The sequence below is a fragment of the Strigops habroptila genome, chromosome 3, assembly GCF_004027225.2.
Source record: "Strigops habroptila isolate Jane chromosome 3, bStrHab1.2.pri, whole genome shotgun sequence".
NCBI lineage: Eukaryota > Metazoa > Chordata > Aves > Psittaciformes > Psittacidae > Strigops > Strigops habroptila.
In genome coordinates this window covers 24,974,608-24,991,308 of record NC_044279.2, presented here as the reverse complement: position 1 = coordinate 24,991,308, position 16,701 = coordinate 24,974,608, and the positions used below count along the sequence as shown (strand labels likewise).

General features: G+C 40.1%; 1 protein-coding gene and 1 long non-coding RNA gene across 5 annotated transcripts in view; one reads left to right on the top strand and one right to left on the bottom strand.

Moving 5' to 3' along the window:
• Nucleotides 1-2,698, bottom strand: part of LOC115605072 — a 35,381-nt gene extending 32,683 nt beyond the window's left edge. Inside the window, exons 1-2 of the long non-coding RNA XR_003990501.1 lie at nucleotides 2,233-2,698; nucleotides 1,317-1,370 (exon numbers count right to left, since the gene is read on the bottom strand). This is a non-coding gene — a long non-coding RNA (uncharacterized LOC115605072). The remainder of the gene's footprint in view (nucleotides 1-1,316; nucleotides 1,371-2,232) is intronic.
• The window catches only part of KCND2 (potassium voltage-gated channel subfamily D member 2), a 291,609-nt gene continuing 277,474 nt past the window's right edge, over nucleotides 2,567-16,701 (top strand). For 2 of the 4 annotated variants that reach the window (XM_030478892.1, XM_030478895.1), the window contains exons 1-2: nucleotides 3,250-3,563; nucleotides 4,748-5,909. In XM_030478892.1, coding sequence (XP_030334752.1) covers nucleotides 4,795-5,909 — 1,115 coding nt within the window. In that variant the 5' untranslated portion in view covers nucleotides 3,250-3,563; nucleotides 4,748-4,794. Of the gene's footprint in view, nucleotides 2,633-3,249; nucleotides 3,564-4,747; nucleotides 5,910-16,701 lie in introns of those variants that run through there. The other 2 variants (XM_030478893.1, XM_030478894.1) reach the window with 2 other exon arrangements.

Genomic DNA, 16,701 nt, shown 5'->3' with positions numbered 1-16,701 from the left:
GCAATAACCAAAGTGGAGTTTGGAAGAAATTTTCGTGTTTTGCGGAAAATTAAGTAATTTTGGTTCCTATAAATTTAAAAAGCTTTTTGCATTGTTTGACCAAATAGTTGATAAATATATGGGTTTCTTTGGAAGCTATTCTTACTAATCCAGACGTGGGGAAATAGTATACATTCAGAAACCAGTTATCTCCACATGATTTTATGCATTTGGTATTGAGTGTACAAAAATATTCATATAAGAATGCAAGAACTGTGACATTATCTTCTAGGTCAAAAAGGAAGGAAAGAAAAAAGACAGATGTATAGCTGAAACTTGACGTTAAGGCTTACAAGGTGGCTTTAAATATGTGTAGTGTTCTTTTTCTCGAAAGAAAAGACCACTTGCTTAATACTGGAGGAATTAGGAAAAGGGGATGTAAATGTCCATTTAGTCTGCAAAGAAAATCCTTGGTTTCAAACATTCTGCATATTTAAAAACTATTAAAGAAAAAATTAAATGCTTTAATATAAACTTATGCATCATGGCTGCTATCTTCTTTAATCCTTAAAGAGTTGTTTGTGCCTCATGACTTTGGAAAGAATTAAGAAACAGCTCATATTAGAGTCCATTGTGCATTCCCCTTAGTACCATTTTCTTCTTTTCCTACAATTACTAGGATTTATTTTCTTGCTCGAAAATAGGATTTTTGGTCTCATTTGAGACCCTGCTACTTAATTCCTACTTTAAGTCGTAATCCTCCTTGTCACATTACACCAATCTCCTGGTAGCTAATTCTGATGTCACAGGCAGGATTTTGACTTCAGAAGAACTGATTACTTAGATAAACCTTATGTACCAAATTTAGTCTTTCTGGAATGTACCAAGTAGGGAACACTGCAGCCAGATAATATCAAGGCACTAAACTCAAGGTACAAACTGTGAAAGTTTGAGCTAATGGTTATTACTTCTAAACAGTGTATTAATGGACTTTCTCTTAGAATAAGAAGGCAATAGAGTATACTCTTTGACTTTTCCTTCCAATATACATTTCTGAAAGATGCAACTCTAATACACAGGCTGTCAACAAAAATTTAAGGCAAGGTGAGCATTTTTCCAAATAGTCACTGGTGTCAGAAAAGACTTTGAACCTGGACTGGTTTCAAACTTCTGATTTAAAATAGACACAACCTTGTAACACTACCTGATACCCACTTGTCCAAATATATAGTGTTTGCTTTGGTTTTTTTGCCATTCCTTGGTGAAATGTTTAAGTCTGTGAAACAACTTTAAGATTACAAGTATCCAAGTGATTCTTTGATGGAATCCATTCTCACCTCTGTGTGTGTGGGAACCCTTTGCTGCAAATGAAGAATTCTGTTCCGGAAAAACTGCAAAGAGAAAGCAACTGAAAGCAGTAAGCATTTTCTGTAAAGCTAGCCTTGTTAAAAAATGAGAGCAGTTATTGATTACAAAAATAATCTATAGTTGAAAATGAAACTTTTTTTGATTATTTGTCAGGAAAGGAAGTTCTGTATTATCGTCTCAGTGCTGAGCTGACAGGACCACAAATTTTGCTTTATTAATTGCTATAGGACTGTCTTTTTGTAGCATCAAGTAAAAAACCCTAATCTTTCATATGGGAGAAGAATATCCACATCACTGAAAATTCAATACCTATAGCTGACCAAATAATTTCAAATTAATGGATTCATTTATAGGATATAAATGAACATTTGAGCTAGAAGAAAAACAAAACTAGCCAACAAACAACTTCAGTAAAATGACAGAAAGTATCCTTTATGTGATACTTTATTTCATGCGATTTATGTGATCAATCGTCATCACAAGTTTCCCTAAGATTATGCTCAAACATTTTTCAACCTTTTCTCTCCATGTTTTCAAGTATTTCTTAGAGGAACAGCTTACAGGCTACAGTACTGATAGTGTTCATCTTTCACGTGGGAACTTAAACAGAAGCTAATATATGTTGCGGCTAATATATGTTGCAGTTGAGCGTATTATTAAAACACAGAAAAGAGCTACCTCTCAAGCTTCAGGATATATTTGGTTTATTTTTGTTTTGGGTTTATTTGGCATATGCCTAAAATAGGTTATTGGAGTGGGAGGTTTGGTCAGACTTCAAGAATAAAGGAATCTATTTACGCTATGACTCCTTTCAAAGCCTCTATTACTAAACCGAATGTTGTGGTTTAAGACACCGAAACAAACGTACATTCGAAAGAGGAATACCTTCTGGTATCTTGATGCGAGCTCTGTACAGGACATCAAGCGTTTTCAGAATCTTAGTTAAAAAATACAGATAGTTCCTTTTTTCTACGGGAGCTATCAGAGCGGCACGCAGAGCTCAAGGAATTACGTGCCCGGTTTCCCCCGGAGATGCAGGGGTTCCACGACCTCTCTTGCGGCTTCGAGGCGGCAACGGGGCCCTGGTGTAGCCCAGCAGGGTCGCGCGGGGCGGCAAGCGCGGACCTGGGGACCCTCCTGGCACCCCGTCGCGCAGCTTACTTCCCGTTATCCACACGCCATCTAGCGACGGGAAAAAGGAGGGGCGGCTTTGCACGGGAGCGGAAAGGAGAGGAGGAGGAAAAGGCTCCCATAGCCGTCCCAGCTCTCGCCTTTCCCATAGCTGGTAAGAGCCATTTGGATATTGCAGCGAGAACTCCGGAGTGGCTCGGGGTGGGTTATGAAGAGCATCGCCGCACTTCACTCCCAGGCATTTCACCCTCCCCCCCTCTTCTTTCAGGACATCGTTCCCCTTCCCTTCAAAGGAGCTAGCGCTCCCGAGGAATCCCGATACCTCACCTAAGCCATCTCCGCCACCCGATCCCTACCCGAAGCACTGCTAACTCCAGAGGGTCTGTGCGGCGCTGCCGGCGGAGGGGTTGGACCGCGCGATCCCGGCACGGCAGACACACGCACACACAAACACACACAGACCCGCACCCCCACGTCCGCCCTCCCCGCTGAGGCACTCCTCGCCTGCCCTACCGCCGCCGGCGTAGCCGCCCGCAGCCCCTTTATTCCGTCGGCGGAACGATGCTCTCCTCGCCCGCCCCACGCCCCGCTCCGCCGCCTCTCGTTGCAGCCCGCCCCTACGCCCCTAGCCCGCGGGCGGCAGAGCGGCGGGGTGGCATGGCCCGCCCGCCGCGGGGGATGCAGCGGGAAGCCCCCCCCTCCCGCCCCTAGCCGCGCCAAGGCCTCGCCGCCGCCGCCGCCGCCCGCAGCCCGCGACAGCCCCGCGGCAGTGGCAGGGGCAGCGGCCGCAGCCGCAACCGCTCCGCAGGATCCGCGCCCCGAACGGACGTGCTCTGCCGAGTTGCCAGGCGCGATTACGTTGTTTTTTTTCCCCCCACCCACCCCTTGAACTTGTTGCTTGGCGGTGGCGGAGGGGGGTGGGGGTGGGGGAAAGCCTTATTATCGATGTCCCTTTGCATGCGATCAAGCTTTCTCAGGAGCAACTTACTTCCCCGCCGTTCCCGGCGGGGCGCGGAGATCTAGCGGCAGAGCCCGTATTTCCAAAAGTCTCTATGCAACTGAGCGCTTTCGCCAGAGTTTCACAGGTAGGTGCCGCAAGCTGGGCACGTCTGGAAGGATGTGAGAGCAGAGCCGAGAAGAAGGGGCGATAGGAAGGAGGCGGAAGGAATGTGTGTGTGTGTGTGTGTGTGTGTGTGTGTGTGTGTTCCACCGCCGAGCCGCTACGGAATCTCGCGCCCCTGCCCCGTTCACTCTTCTGCGGCCCCCCGCCCACCCCGCCCTCCGCTGCCTCCGGGAGTCCCTGCCCCGCTCCTGCTCCACCGCCAGCCTCCCTCTGCTTCGCCCTCCGCCGCCCGCTCGGTCGCTCCCGAGGACGCCCCATGCACCCCACCTTCTGCGGGCGCCTCCAAAGCCCCGCTCCTACCAGCGCCACAGGCACCGCGGCTCTGCCCGGCCCCGGTCTCCTCGCTCCGGATCAGCCGCTGACCATACCCCGACGCCCCGTCCCGGGGAGAATCCCCTCCGCCCGCTCCCTTTCTCTGGGGCGCTCCCTCCTCCCGGCGCCCCTTCCCCAGAGCACCTCTGCCCTTCAACGCATTTCGTACACGGAAAACTTGCCTTAAAGTTTAATGCTGCCGCCCGGAGCTCCTCCCCCTGCCCTGCCGGCTCCCCCGGCCCTGCGCCGGGGTCTGGAGGAGTCCCCGGAAGGCGATCAAGGTTAGGGAGAGGATTCGTCCCGCCGCTGCTCCAGGGCTGCGGCTGGGGAGGGGCGCGGCCCGCCCGGTCCATCCCCTCCGCCCCGCCACGGCCCTGCTGCAGCCCGCCCAGGCACGGCTCTGCTGGCGGTCGTGGCCCGGCTCCGGCGGCGGGCGGGGAGCGGTGCCGAGCGCAGGAGGGGCGGGGGCACCGGCGGCATCGCGCGTGGAAGAAAACCTCCTTCCAGGTGGCTGCACCGCTGCACCAGAGCTACCAGCCGGCTTCTGGGGCTAGTGCTTTGTGGAACGTTGCTTCCATTCGGGGGCCTCGCATGGACCTTGTACCAAAGGATCTGGCTGCTACAGTAGCTGCTTTGAATACCTTGATTTCCAAGTGCCCTGATGTATTGTCCTGTCGAGCCCTGGAAAGGATACTCTGGGATGAAAAAGGGCAAGAAACAAAAAGGAAGCAAAGAGATTTTTGGTTAATACTGACATAAGCAACAATGTTCAGAAATTCTGTTGCCTCAAATATGCGTGAGCATTTGTATTTTTCTTTTCCCTCTCTATTTTAGTGGCTGGATCAGAACTGTCTCTAGATTGACTCCCTTAGCTGTAGACCATGGCAGCAGGAGTAGCAGCTTGGTTGCCCTTTGCCAGGGCAGCAGCCATAGGATGGATGCCAGTGGCCACAGGTCCCATGCCAGCTGCTCCTCGGCAGGAGAGGAAGCGAAGCCAGGACTCTCTGATTGTGCTGAATGTTAGTGGCATCCAGTTCCAGACGTGGCTGGATACCTTAGAGCGCTATCCTGACACTCTGTTGGGCAGTTCGGAGCGGGACTTCTTCTACCACCCTGAGACACAGCAGTACTTTTTTGATCGGGACCCTGACATTTTCCGCTACATTCTCAACTTTTACCGTACTGGGAAACTTCATTATCCCCGCCAGGAGTGCATCTCAGCTTACGATGAGGAGCTGGCCTTCTTTGGCATCATTCCTGAGATCATTGGCGACTGCTGTTATGAGGAGTATAAGGATCGCCGGCGTGAGAATGCCGAGCGCCTGCAGGACGATGCTGATCAGGATCATGCAGCTGAGAGCTCCCTGCCCTCAATGACAGCTCGGCAGAGGATGTGGCGGGCCTTTGAAAACCCACACACCAGTACACTGGCTCTGGTCTTCTACTATGTCACTGGCTTCTTCATTGCTGTCTCTGTTATTGCCAATGTGGTGGAGACAGTGCCCTGTGGGTTAAGCCCAGGTCGCATCAAAGAGCTGCCCTGTGGAGAGCGCTATGCTGTGGCTTTCTTCTGTCTGGATACTGCCTGTGTCATGATCTTCACAGTTGAGTATCTCCTACGTCTGCTGGCGGCCCCTAGTCGCTACAAATTCGTGCGTAGTGTAATGAGTATCATCGATGTGGTTGCCATCATGCCGTATTACATTGGCCTGGTGATGACAGATAACGAGGATGTCAGTGGAGCTTTTGTGACACTGAGAGTCTTTCGTGTCTTCAGGATCTTTAAGTTTTCACGCCACTCACAGGGGCTGCGCATTCTGGGCTACACGCTGAAAAGTTGTGCCTCGGAGTTGGGCTTTCTCCTCTTTTCACTCACTATGGCCATCATCATCTTTGCCACAGTCATGTACTATGCAGAGAAAGGTTCATCAGCCAGCAAGTTCACCAGCATCCCTGCAGCCTTCTGGTACACCATTGTCACCATGACAACACTGGGGTAAGTGCAGCTGGTGTTTGGTTACAGCCAACATTTCAACAAGTGTATTGTCACCAATGGAAAATACTCAATTTAAAAAAAAGCATTGCTAGAAAAAATGTGAGGAGAAGTTTTTGTTACAGAACTTCGTAAATACGACTCATCACTTCTTTCTGAATGTTTTACATGTACAAGTGAGTTAAAAAGTGTTGCTGAAGTTAAAATAACCCAAACCCCGAAACTGCAGATAGACTGAAAAAGCAATCAACAAACCAAATAAAAATCTTGAAATAGTTTGTGTTCTTTCAAATTTTCCCTAACATTTTATTTGGTTTGGAAGTGAAAATGGAGTATTTTATTAATATCTGTGAGTTATCAGTGGATGTTTGATAGAGCAATGTGTTTGCTGACAGGACTTGTTACAGTGTTGCTAAAGTAGTGATAATTATAAGAAGTCAAGTGCGATCTTTTAATTTGATCATGCATAGAAGTATGTGGATCTGCCATTTCTTTAGAGTGATGTATTGATGTAGACTTGGATACGGAATCACAAAGTTATTTGGTTTTATGAAAATAAAACAGGTATAGCAACCTTAATGTTTACAAAAATTATTCCTGATGTTATTTAAGACACTGGATAAATTTCCTTTGATTTTCGTAGACATGTAACTTAACTTGTAAATGACAAGTGTCAAGCTACATTGACTGGTGACAGACACTGGAAAATGATTTGAGGAAGTGTGAGACATAACAGATGAAGCATATGTCTTAAAACATAATTTTAATAGCAATATAAATTCTTCCAGAGAATTTGGAGTTAAATAATGCCATTGTTGACATTAGATTCCAATGCAGTTTAGTGCAAAGATGAGAGATGGTATTAATTAATAAAATCTTTGATACCAGAGTCATATTTTACCAGCTGATTCTATGCACCAAGCTGTAAAATGCATTTGTCTTGAATTATGGCAGGGATTTAGAAGGTCAGCTAATTGGAGGAGACAATTTTTTCCCCTATTCTTAATTTTGAGCTGTAGAATATCATTTATGAAACTGAAAATTTGTCAATTCCTTGGAAACTATCCAGTTATTTAATAATTACAAATATTAAAAGACAAACTTTTCACTTTCATGAATCAAAGCAAATAATTTTATTAGTCAAACATTTTTCCAGATCTTGTTGAGATTGTTGAGATTTATGAAACATGTATAACTTTTAAATTTAACCAAATGAAAAGTGCATTATTAAACTATTATGAAAAAATTTATTATGTGCAATTGTAATTTAGTTGAGAAACGCACACACAAAATATTGAAAAAGATAAAGGGACTGTCTTATGCCACCATTTTTTACACAGGGCTTTTATCTTCAGAGTGATATAACAGATGAAGATAAATATAGTGCATTGTAAATATTTCATATTACTTCTAAGGGCAAGTTATGCTAAAAAGGAGTGACAAGAGCTTTGAAGATTTTAATCTGCTTTCCTGTTATTTTGGGGGGTTTGTTTTTTTCTACTAGTGGCAAATGGAAGGGACAAGTTAGCAGAAGGAACAAGTTATATATGCTAACTATTTCCACAGTCCTGTATATTCTGATTGTGATACTTTTTGCCATATATATTTTAATTAGAACCGTGATGATTTCAACAAATTGGGTCTTCAGAATTTAGCAGTATTTAGAATGTATAATCTTACTATGAAAAAGGAGGGTCCAGTCTGTGCGTTTCTGTAATGAAAGATGTTGTTTGAGGGAGTTGTCTCAGTTCTGGGCAGTTTGGGCTGTAGTTGTCCATGGTACTGAACATAATTGTGTTTTCAGGTTTATGACCAATTTGCAGTTGGTTATGATGGGGATATGGTATCTGTTTGGAACTGGTATGATTTGTTTGTTATCCTATCAGTTTTTGAGGGATTATTCTGAGTAAAATCTTCAAAGTACTGATGAGATTAAAAGTCTCTTTGAAAGGAGCCTAAGAACCTATTTTCAAGTACGCAGCCATACAATATTTAGGTCATGAGGGGAAGAAAAAGGGTTAAAAAGAATACATGCATGCTTGACTCCTTTTTCAAGGTGATTTGCACAGAGAAAGATTGAGCAGGTTGTGCAGAGAGCCAAAGTCTCACATTCGGAAGTTCAGATATGATTATAAGTTCAGATATGACAGACATCACAAATTTCTGGGAAATCTTTAATGAATGCATTAGGCAGATGATGTCTCTTTAATAACATCAGGATAACTACATACAGATTATGTTTAAATATTAAATATATGTGAATAATTTAAATAGAATTTTTATATTAATTTAATTAATATTTATTTTAATATAATATTTTAATTAATACAATTAATTTAATTAATATAATTATATTATATTAAATAATTAAAGCTTTGAACTCTTTTCATTTGATGGAATAATTGCAAAAAAGAGTGGAAAATTACATAGAAAAGAAACAAGGGTCAGTGAAAGCCGATGTAATTAGTACTGCTGCCTTTGCTCTGTGCTAAAGCTTCTCATCCATTTACTAATACACAACCCCCGTTCATTATTCATTTTAGTTTTAGCTGAATTAGGGCTATATAAATGGACTCTGTATGAGCAACTTTTTTCTTTTAGCAACAAAGCTAGGTGAAGTCTTTATGTTTTAAATGACAGTAGCACACAGCAGGTTATGTGAAATATTATAAAAATACATGAATTCTAATACTGAATAATAGATTAACATAAAGTTGAAGTTTTGAGTCTTAGTGTCATTCTCATATTTTGCTAGTTAGCAAGGGTATTGAGTAAGCGACCTTTGCAATTTGGGGAGTTATTATCTTGGAAGCAGAGCTATATTTCTCAGTTCTGCATGATTGCTGGGCAATTAAAGTGTCTTTAAAAAACATAGATTACATTTTCCTCTGCAGAGTGCCAGTGTCTTCAAATATTACTACATTTTAGCCTCCAAGGATATCCCAGCTATTAATTGTTCTTGACTGCTCAGCTCAAGTTGTACATAGTTGTACATAAAGATGTTATATGAAAGAAATGAAAGAAAGGAGGAAAAGAAGAGAGGAGGAGAAAGTGAGAAAAAGATAAAGGCTGAAAGAGAGAGAGAGAGAGAAGAGAGTGAAGGATGACTCTAGAATAACAGCATGCACTCTACCCAAAATGGAGCTGTCTAATTTAAAATTTCAAATTAGTGTTTTATCAGCATTAATTGTAGCAAAAGCAAAAGTAAAGTAGGGACAAGAATGGACAAGAAAATAAAATGAAAATAGGTCACAAAGCAGTTTATGGAGATTCAAGATAATATTGAAAAGCATAGAAGCTGGGGACATAAAGGTCAAGAAACAGAGCAGTGTAAAACCTGGCAGAGAAAAAAGCTCAGGTCTATTAAATTGGGACTGGCAGATTTACATGGGGTTTTTGTGAACACCTACACTCAAAATGACACAATTATGTCACTTTCTGCTGTCGCCTTATAACATGGTAATGTAATGTAATAACTTTCCTTCTGCCCTGTCAGTAGCTAGCAAATGAGCTGGAATAGCTGGTAAGGTTTTGATGATGTGAGGGTAATGTTTGTTCCCAAATCAGTCAGCACTAGAGTGTAGTTTTTGTTTTATAAAGACATTATATTTTGAATAAGGAACACAGTGCTCTTCTGTGACTAGTTCTAAACCAATCTCACTGCCATATTAAACTTTATATGTATAGGCATTACATTGGCTAGCTTTGTCAAGTCATACAATACTTGTGTAGATGAGAATAATACTTTATGAAGTGAAGCTTAAACGCAAGACTATTCATTTATTTCCTCTGATTGTATAGAGGTGTGTCTTCCAGAAAGGATAAAGCAACTGTTCATTTTAATTATTTGTTAAATAGCCTGTAATGTATGAGGAATACTGTCTAAAATATGTCAGATTCCCTGGAGACTTTACAGTCAAACAGGTGACTGGATGTGACAACAGAAAGCCTCAAACAGTGGACAGAGGAATAGGGTGATGGATTTCGTTTTCCTGCACATTCTATTCTTTCCCTTCTTCCCTCCTTTTCCATTCTTACTGCATCCCTATGGGTATATTCCATCTAGTTGTTTTCTTCACTTTTCTTTCAAACTACCACTTTCCATAGTCTTCCTCCTGTTTGAGGATTTGTCTGCTGGCTTGGCACCTTTCCTCCCTTGTTCGAGACAAGTTTAACATTCATATTAAGACTCTGGCTTTATTTTCCTGCTTCTTTGTTCCAGATTCCTCATTCATCCTTCACCAGTAGATCACATTTTTCATTCATCATTATTGTCATTCATTTGACCTGAACTTTCCTCATAACAGGTTTTTTTTCCTGACCTTTGTTTGATAGATTTTTTCCCTTATGAGCATCATAAAATTTCCACAGCATCGCTTTTTTCCCAAATGCCACACACATTATCTTGGGGGTTTTTTTTCTGACCATTGCAAGTGTCTTTAGTTTGTTATGGTTTCTGCATGCTTGTTTGAGAACATCCATCTCTTCAGAACTTGTATTAATAAAAATGAGTTCAATAAAACCTGACAAGAGAACACAAAATTAGAAATCTTTGTTTTGTGAACAATTTCATTAAAAGTTTGGAAATACTTCTGATGAATATTATAAAGAAGAGCAAAGCTGGAATGTTATTTCTGTATCTCATACCTACATATTGGCTCATACATTCATTTTGTTTAATATTTTCACCCCTGTTTCAAATTTCAAATAGCATTTTCTTTTTTTTTTTTTTTGTACTCTTCTATGCAACCTAGTGAATTTTGTATTTTACAAATGTGTTTGTTGTCTCAATCTATTTTGTCTTCACAGCAGAGATGTTTAGCCTAGGTAGTTAGAATACTATATAACAAAGGAGGGACAAATTGTAATGTAATCATCTTCAAAGCATATTACTAGATATTCAGGAAGGACTCCAGGGAGAATTCGAAATACTGAAAAGTAAGGGTCATTTTGATGGCAGTAGAGAAAATTTATTTATTCTTTGATAAAAAGATTACTCAAGCTGTATTGGCCTGTTGTTGGCTTGACAGAGAACAGGAGTTGTTACATTCTCATTTAGTTGCACAGGGGACCAGCTTTCCTGTTCAAGAAAATTCTGAAGATCTCTTAGATGAACCAGGAGTTAGCTTACTTCACACATTTTCTTGAACAGGAATTTCCTTACTTCAGTTATGAAGGGCATGAAGGTGATGCTTCACAAAAAGATCTTTCTGCTCAGAATCTAATTTATTTGCTCCTTTGGTGGGAACAGATGGAATTTTGTTTCCTTATTGTTACTGTGAGTCAAGAATAAGAGCAGTGAGATTGGTGTGGGCCAGAGTGTATCAAAGAAATACGCTGATTTAGTATAGCAGAACAGATTGACTCAGAGAGTAATTATGACTAGTGCCTGATCTATTAATTATGGCCTATCATTCAGCTAATCCTCAGTGAATATTGTGATTTCAGTAAAATCTGTAAGTGATTGAACCTAAGGAGTTCAAACTATCAAGTTTCTGATAAAGTAATGATAATTTGTACTCGACGGACATCATTGTGCCTCTGTCTAAGAAGAAAAATTTGCAATATAAAAGCCATATAAAAGTATGAATACAGTATTAGAAATAGTGCTAGAGTACGAAAAAAAATAATTTGGAAATGTATTCCAAAAAAATCTGGAAATGTATTAAAAAAAAATCTGGAAATGGAACATGTGAACTGCAGACATAAAATTATTATCCAAAATAAGTTGAGAACATCTTGCAACTTCAGGGTGGCAATTAACTTTTCTGACATTTGAAAGAAAGTCTAGTGAACTACTCCGATTACTTGATTTTTATGCCATTATAGTCCACTGGCAGCAGTTCATAATTTACATCATGGTAAACTGATGAGACAAGTATCTGGTTCAGCAGGGATTAGGTGCATAGATTGTTCAAAAGAGGGAATATAAATTAGAAATCCAGAAACAAAGTTTAGATTCAGCCCTATCAGAATTCATCAGTTACCTGACAATAGACCTGACAGAGTGATGGAAAAAATTCTGTGTATTTCTGTACCTATTATTTATTGGGTAATAGACGGAAGCACAGATATTCGTGCAAGACATAGGCTTTAAAACATCTTTTTTTCTGAATTGTGTATGCAGTGGAGGAAAAAATTTTTAAGCTCATAGACAGTGCTTTGAAATGACACCTCTATGCCACATTTCCCAGAACAATGATAGTTACCATTCTTGGACTTTGACCTCTGTCATAATTAGTAGCCTAATTTTTCTACCTTTTTTTTTAAGTATTTTTCACTGAAGCATATGATTTTGATCTTCCCGGGCCTCCAGTAATATTTTATAATACTCTTGTAAAGTAAAAAAGTTGTGAGGTTTATTTTGACAAAAAAAAAAAAAATCCATTTTCACCCAAGTACCCAAAGAAGTTTGCATTATTTCCACAGCATAAACTTAAATAAATGTGAATTGAGATGAAATAGAAAATAGAGCTTTTGACTAGAGCACCTGATATGCAACAGGTGTAAGTGTTCTGTAGAAAAATACTGGATACAAATATTTACTCAGGTATCTGCTGTGTAAAGGCTCAGATTTAAACATGAGCACACATGAAGATCACGTGATGAATACATCAGTCGTAGAATATTTCAGCTTAATTAAAAAAAAAAGCATAAATCCAACATGATTCTGCTCTATCATAGTGCAAATGAGACTGCACTTCTCACACCAGAATATACACACCTCATGCATTGTTAGAAGGCATTTCTTAACGTACTCAGTAATCAGTACAGTTCTTACTACCTCAGTTTAGATTCTAGTAGTTAAGTGCATTTACAAAAGCTAACAAAACATTAAAAGACTGCTAGCTGTGTAAATATTAAAGATACAAAGATACTATTCATGTAAGCAATCATGTTCTTTGTACATTTAGAAAAAGTTTCCTTTCTTATATTCCAGTGTCTGGTATTGCCCCCCACCATCCTGAAGGTGAAAGACACTGGAGCCACTGTGTAAATGTACCTAATTATGGCTTGATCCTGCACTGTTACAGAAAATGGGAGATTGCCTAAAAAAACCCTACAATAATGTTATTAATATGAACAAAGTAAAATCTTGTGTATTTAAAGTATTTAGGAGCAGTATTTTGTCTTTCATCCCCATTTTTTCAGTTCCAGCGTAGTCAAGTATTACAGACACAGAGATCTCCTGAGTTTATTAGTTTATAGGAGCCAAACACTGCAAGGAAGATTTTTAAGGGCATTAAGGTATCTGGAGATGCAGATAGGCACCCAGCTTGGATTCTCAAAAGAGGCTTAGGTGCTGAGAAATGCAAGTCTTAAGTGCACAAGAATGACTGTGAGGGTAAGTAGAGTACTGTAGTGAAACTCTGGCTATGTCCTACCCCTGTCAGAATCAAATGAATCTTACAAGAGTCCAGGTCATGTTAAAACACAGTATGCCCTATATCCACATAACACCGTAGAAGGAGGTAGGGTGTTGTGTGTATGGTATTCTTAGGAAGAGAAGTAAGTAATTCAAGAAGAAGAAAAAGTTACATGACCGAAAGAGTAATGTAAAGCATCCAAGGGAAAAAATATTTTTTGATCTTAATTTTCTGTCTCTGCATTTTTCAAACCAACAGTTCAGTATAAAAATATATGTAAGAAAAGTGAGTTATGACATGAAGATATTGTTATATTAATTAAAATGTTCTTAGAAACCGGGTGCAAAATTATAGAACACTGTCAGATAGGAAATTCCATTTTGTTCAAAGAAACATCCAGCCTGAGGATTTATTGGTTTCAGTAGGTCTCATATTTGGTTTATATACAGTAAATTTGATAATATGCTGATATGTGGTAAAAAAAGGTAAATCATAATTCTGAATTTTGACAGCTACAAATTCATCCCCTTCTCTGGTGTGCTGGCAATTATTTTCATTTTGTTTCTATTTTATTTTTCTGTGTATATAGTTTGTAGAATTAAGTGGGAGGTGTGAGAAGTATTTTGCCTGCTTTTTTTTTTTTCAATAATATAAGCTTTGTAAGCATAGTCTATAGCTCTACTAGTTGATTTTTACCTTAATCCATGTTCCTAAGTGAAACATCTTTAAAACGCATTTCCACAATTTTTCCTGATTCTTTGTATAAGAAGTTATTTTCCTGAGGTATCTTGTATCACAGCTCTTTCTCTTTGAGGAGCCATTGTGATTTGTGAGATGACTCTTAACCAGATGTTTTCTAACTCAGCTTTGTAGTAACTAGCACTTGCACTAAAGCTTCATATAAAAAATTAACATATGAAGCAGACCTCCCAATATTCAGAACACTTGTTTATATTTTTTCAAAGTATTATATTAAATAAGATGATCATTAAAACAAAAATGTTATAAAGTTTGTATCTGCGTAAAGAAATTTGTTTGATTATTGAAGAGTCTGTTTCCTTAGATAGACAATATGAACTTCTAGGAATATATTTAATTAGTCTGAGTACTTTGGTAAATTAAAATAAAGTAAGTATATTCCATTACAGTTTTAAATCACTTTGTATAAAAAAAAGAACTGTGAAACTCAATAAAGGTACTTATAATTATCTGATGTTATGATAATACATTAACATGTTTTGATTAAGTATTCTTTGGGGGGGGGGGAAAATGTTTTGAGGCCAAACCCCGACTTTCTTCAAGTGTGTATCTGGAGACATGGAGTTTTTTTGCATTGTACTGGCAGACTCTCAAAATATATTGGCTGATAAGCAAGGAAGAGTCTTTCAAGTTATCACTTGCAAGATTGGCGATCCAAGGCATTCCTTGTAAATGGTGGAGAGTCAGACTGTGAGGTTGTGAAGGATGTAATTTAACATTGTGTAATAGCTCACGGTCTGAAAGTGTCTGCTGCATCTTAACTCCTTGCTTCATTCAGTAAGGTGAACCAAAAGAGTTCTCTGTATGAGGGCATATGTTGTGTGAGTGAGATCCTTAACTTTTCATTGTTGCTACTGTTCATCTCCCTCTTTTTTTATAACCCAAAGGAGGATTTTTATTATTGTGTTAGTGGCCTCAATTTCAGTTTTTGCAACTTTCATCTCTCCCACTTGCAGCCAGTTTACAGTTCCCTGAGCATCCTTATCAGCTGTGGACAGCAACTACTGCACTGTGCAGGGTTGCTTAGGAACAAAATTGATGCTCTTTGACATGGTGGATTACAGCTGCAACATGCTGGTCCCCAAACTCTAGTGCTTCCCACAGAGGAATGAAGAGCAGAGAGGTTGAAGGTGCTTACCAGATCTGGCCGTGAAGAGGGTATATACTTTTTTGGTTTAGGATATGTAATCACTTCGTTGTTGATAAATAGCAGGTTAAGAATTGTGGCCTTTCTATTGAGAGCACAGCACTACCAAAAAATCTTTATTAATGACTCTCTTCACAGCAACTTTGTAATTTAAATACCATGGTATCTTGTATCACTTAGAGAATTGAGAATTTTTTAGCTTTTCTAAGCTTTTCTGATTGGCTTGGGTTATTGATGCAATTTTTTACATCAGTTGATGGAATCCACGTGAGATAGGTGTATCAATGACTAGGGACAGGCAGAACTAGACAGAATATATGCATCTATTCTCATACACCCAATGAGAGCTAGATAAGTTATCAGTGCAACTATTTCTTGTGTTTGTTTGATATGTATTTATATTAAAAAAACCCTTTGAATATTTGCATGGTAAACTCTACAGTGATTGAGAATTTAGTTAGTATTTACTATTTTGGCACCTGAATGGAAAACTTCAAAGAGTACAAATTGAAGCTTCCCTGCAGACAGATAATTTAGAGTAAATCTATCCATCCACAGACTGCCTTAATGATTTGACAAGTTCAGTATTAGCTTTTTCCAAGTGAACGGGGAGCTCAAGTTTTATCTAATTTGCTTGTGAATACAGTAATCAACGTATGGGATGTAAATTAGTGTCAAAAGGCTCTGAGTTTTAGAGGTAAATATTATAAAGGAAGCTCCTTACAAAAACAAACGAACAAAAAAGTGTAATGTGGGCTACATATGCTATCCTTGGACCATGTGCTATTTCTGGCACCTCTCTCCCTTCACCCCATGTCAGTCAGATCATTGCAGAAACACTAGCTGCTGAAAGACTGATATGAATTATCATTCATTTAACCTACAGTTTCTTTCCTTCCAAGACCCAAAATTTTGAAATTTAATGCATTAAATCATTCATGGGAGAAGCAAGGCTCGGCCTTCTGCTGTACCGGCAGAGCTGTCACAGCCTCTCTCCTCCTCTGGGGATGGGCACAGCTGCCGACCACAGGTGATGCTGACTCATTGTGTGTGGCACGCACAACCGATGACTTTAAAATAGACACCTTTGTGCATCAAACCACACACATAAGATAAAAACCTAGCTGTGGGAGGGTGAGATAGGAGCTGGTTTTGTTTCAGGTCTCTTAGAGGAGACAGAAAAGTGCCTGGCGTGAACTGCACAAATCCCTTTGGATGCAACTGCCTTCTGACCAGTGACTGTCCTCTTCATACCATGAGTACAACATGGTATCTGTCAGGCAGTGATCCATACAGTGGATTTACTGTGAGTTTGGACATGCAGTAAGAAAGAGGTTGTGGGTTTTGCAAGACTTTTCTGGAAGGTATCTGAGCTTTCCCTGCTTTACTATGTAGCCACCACATACAATGTGGACTGTTTGCTACATCTTTGCAGACAAATTAAATAAGTACAGAGAAAAGTACTAGATGTTGTGGAATACTGGACAGGAAAATAGTTTGAAGGATGGATTTGGATCCACAT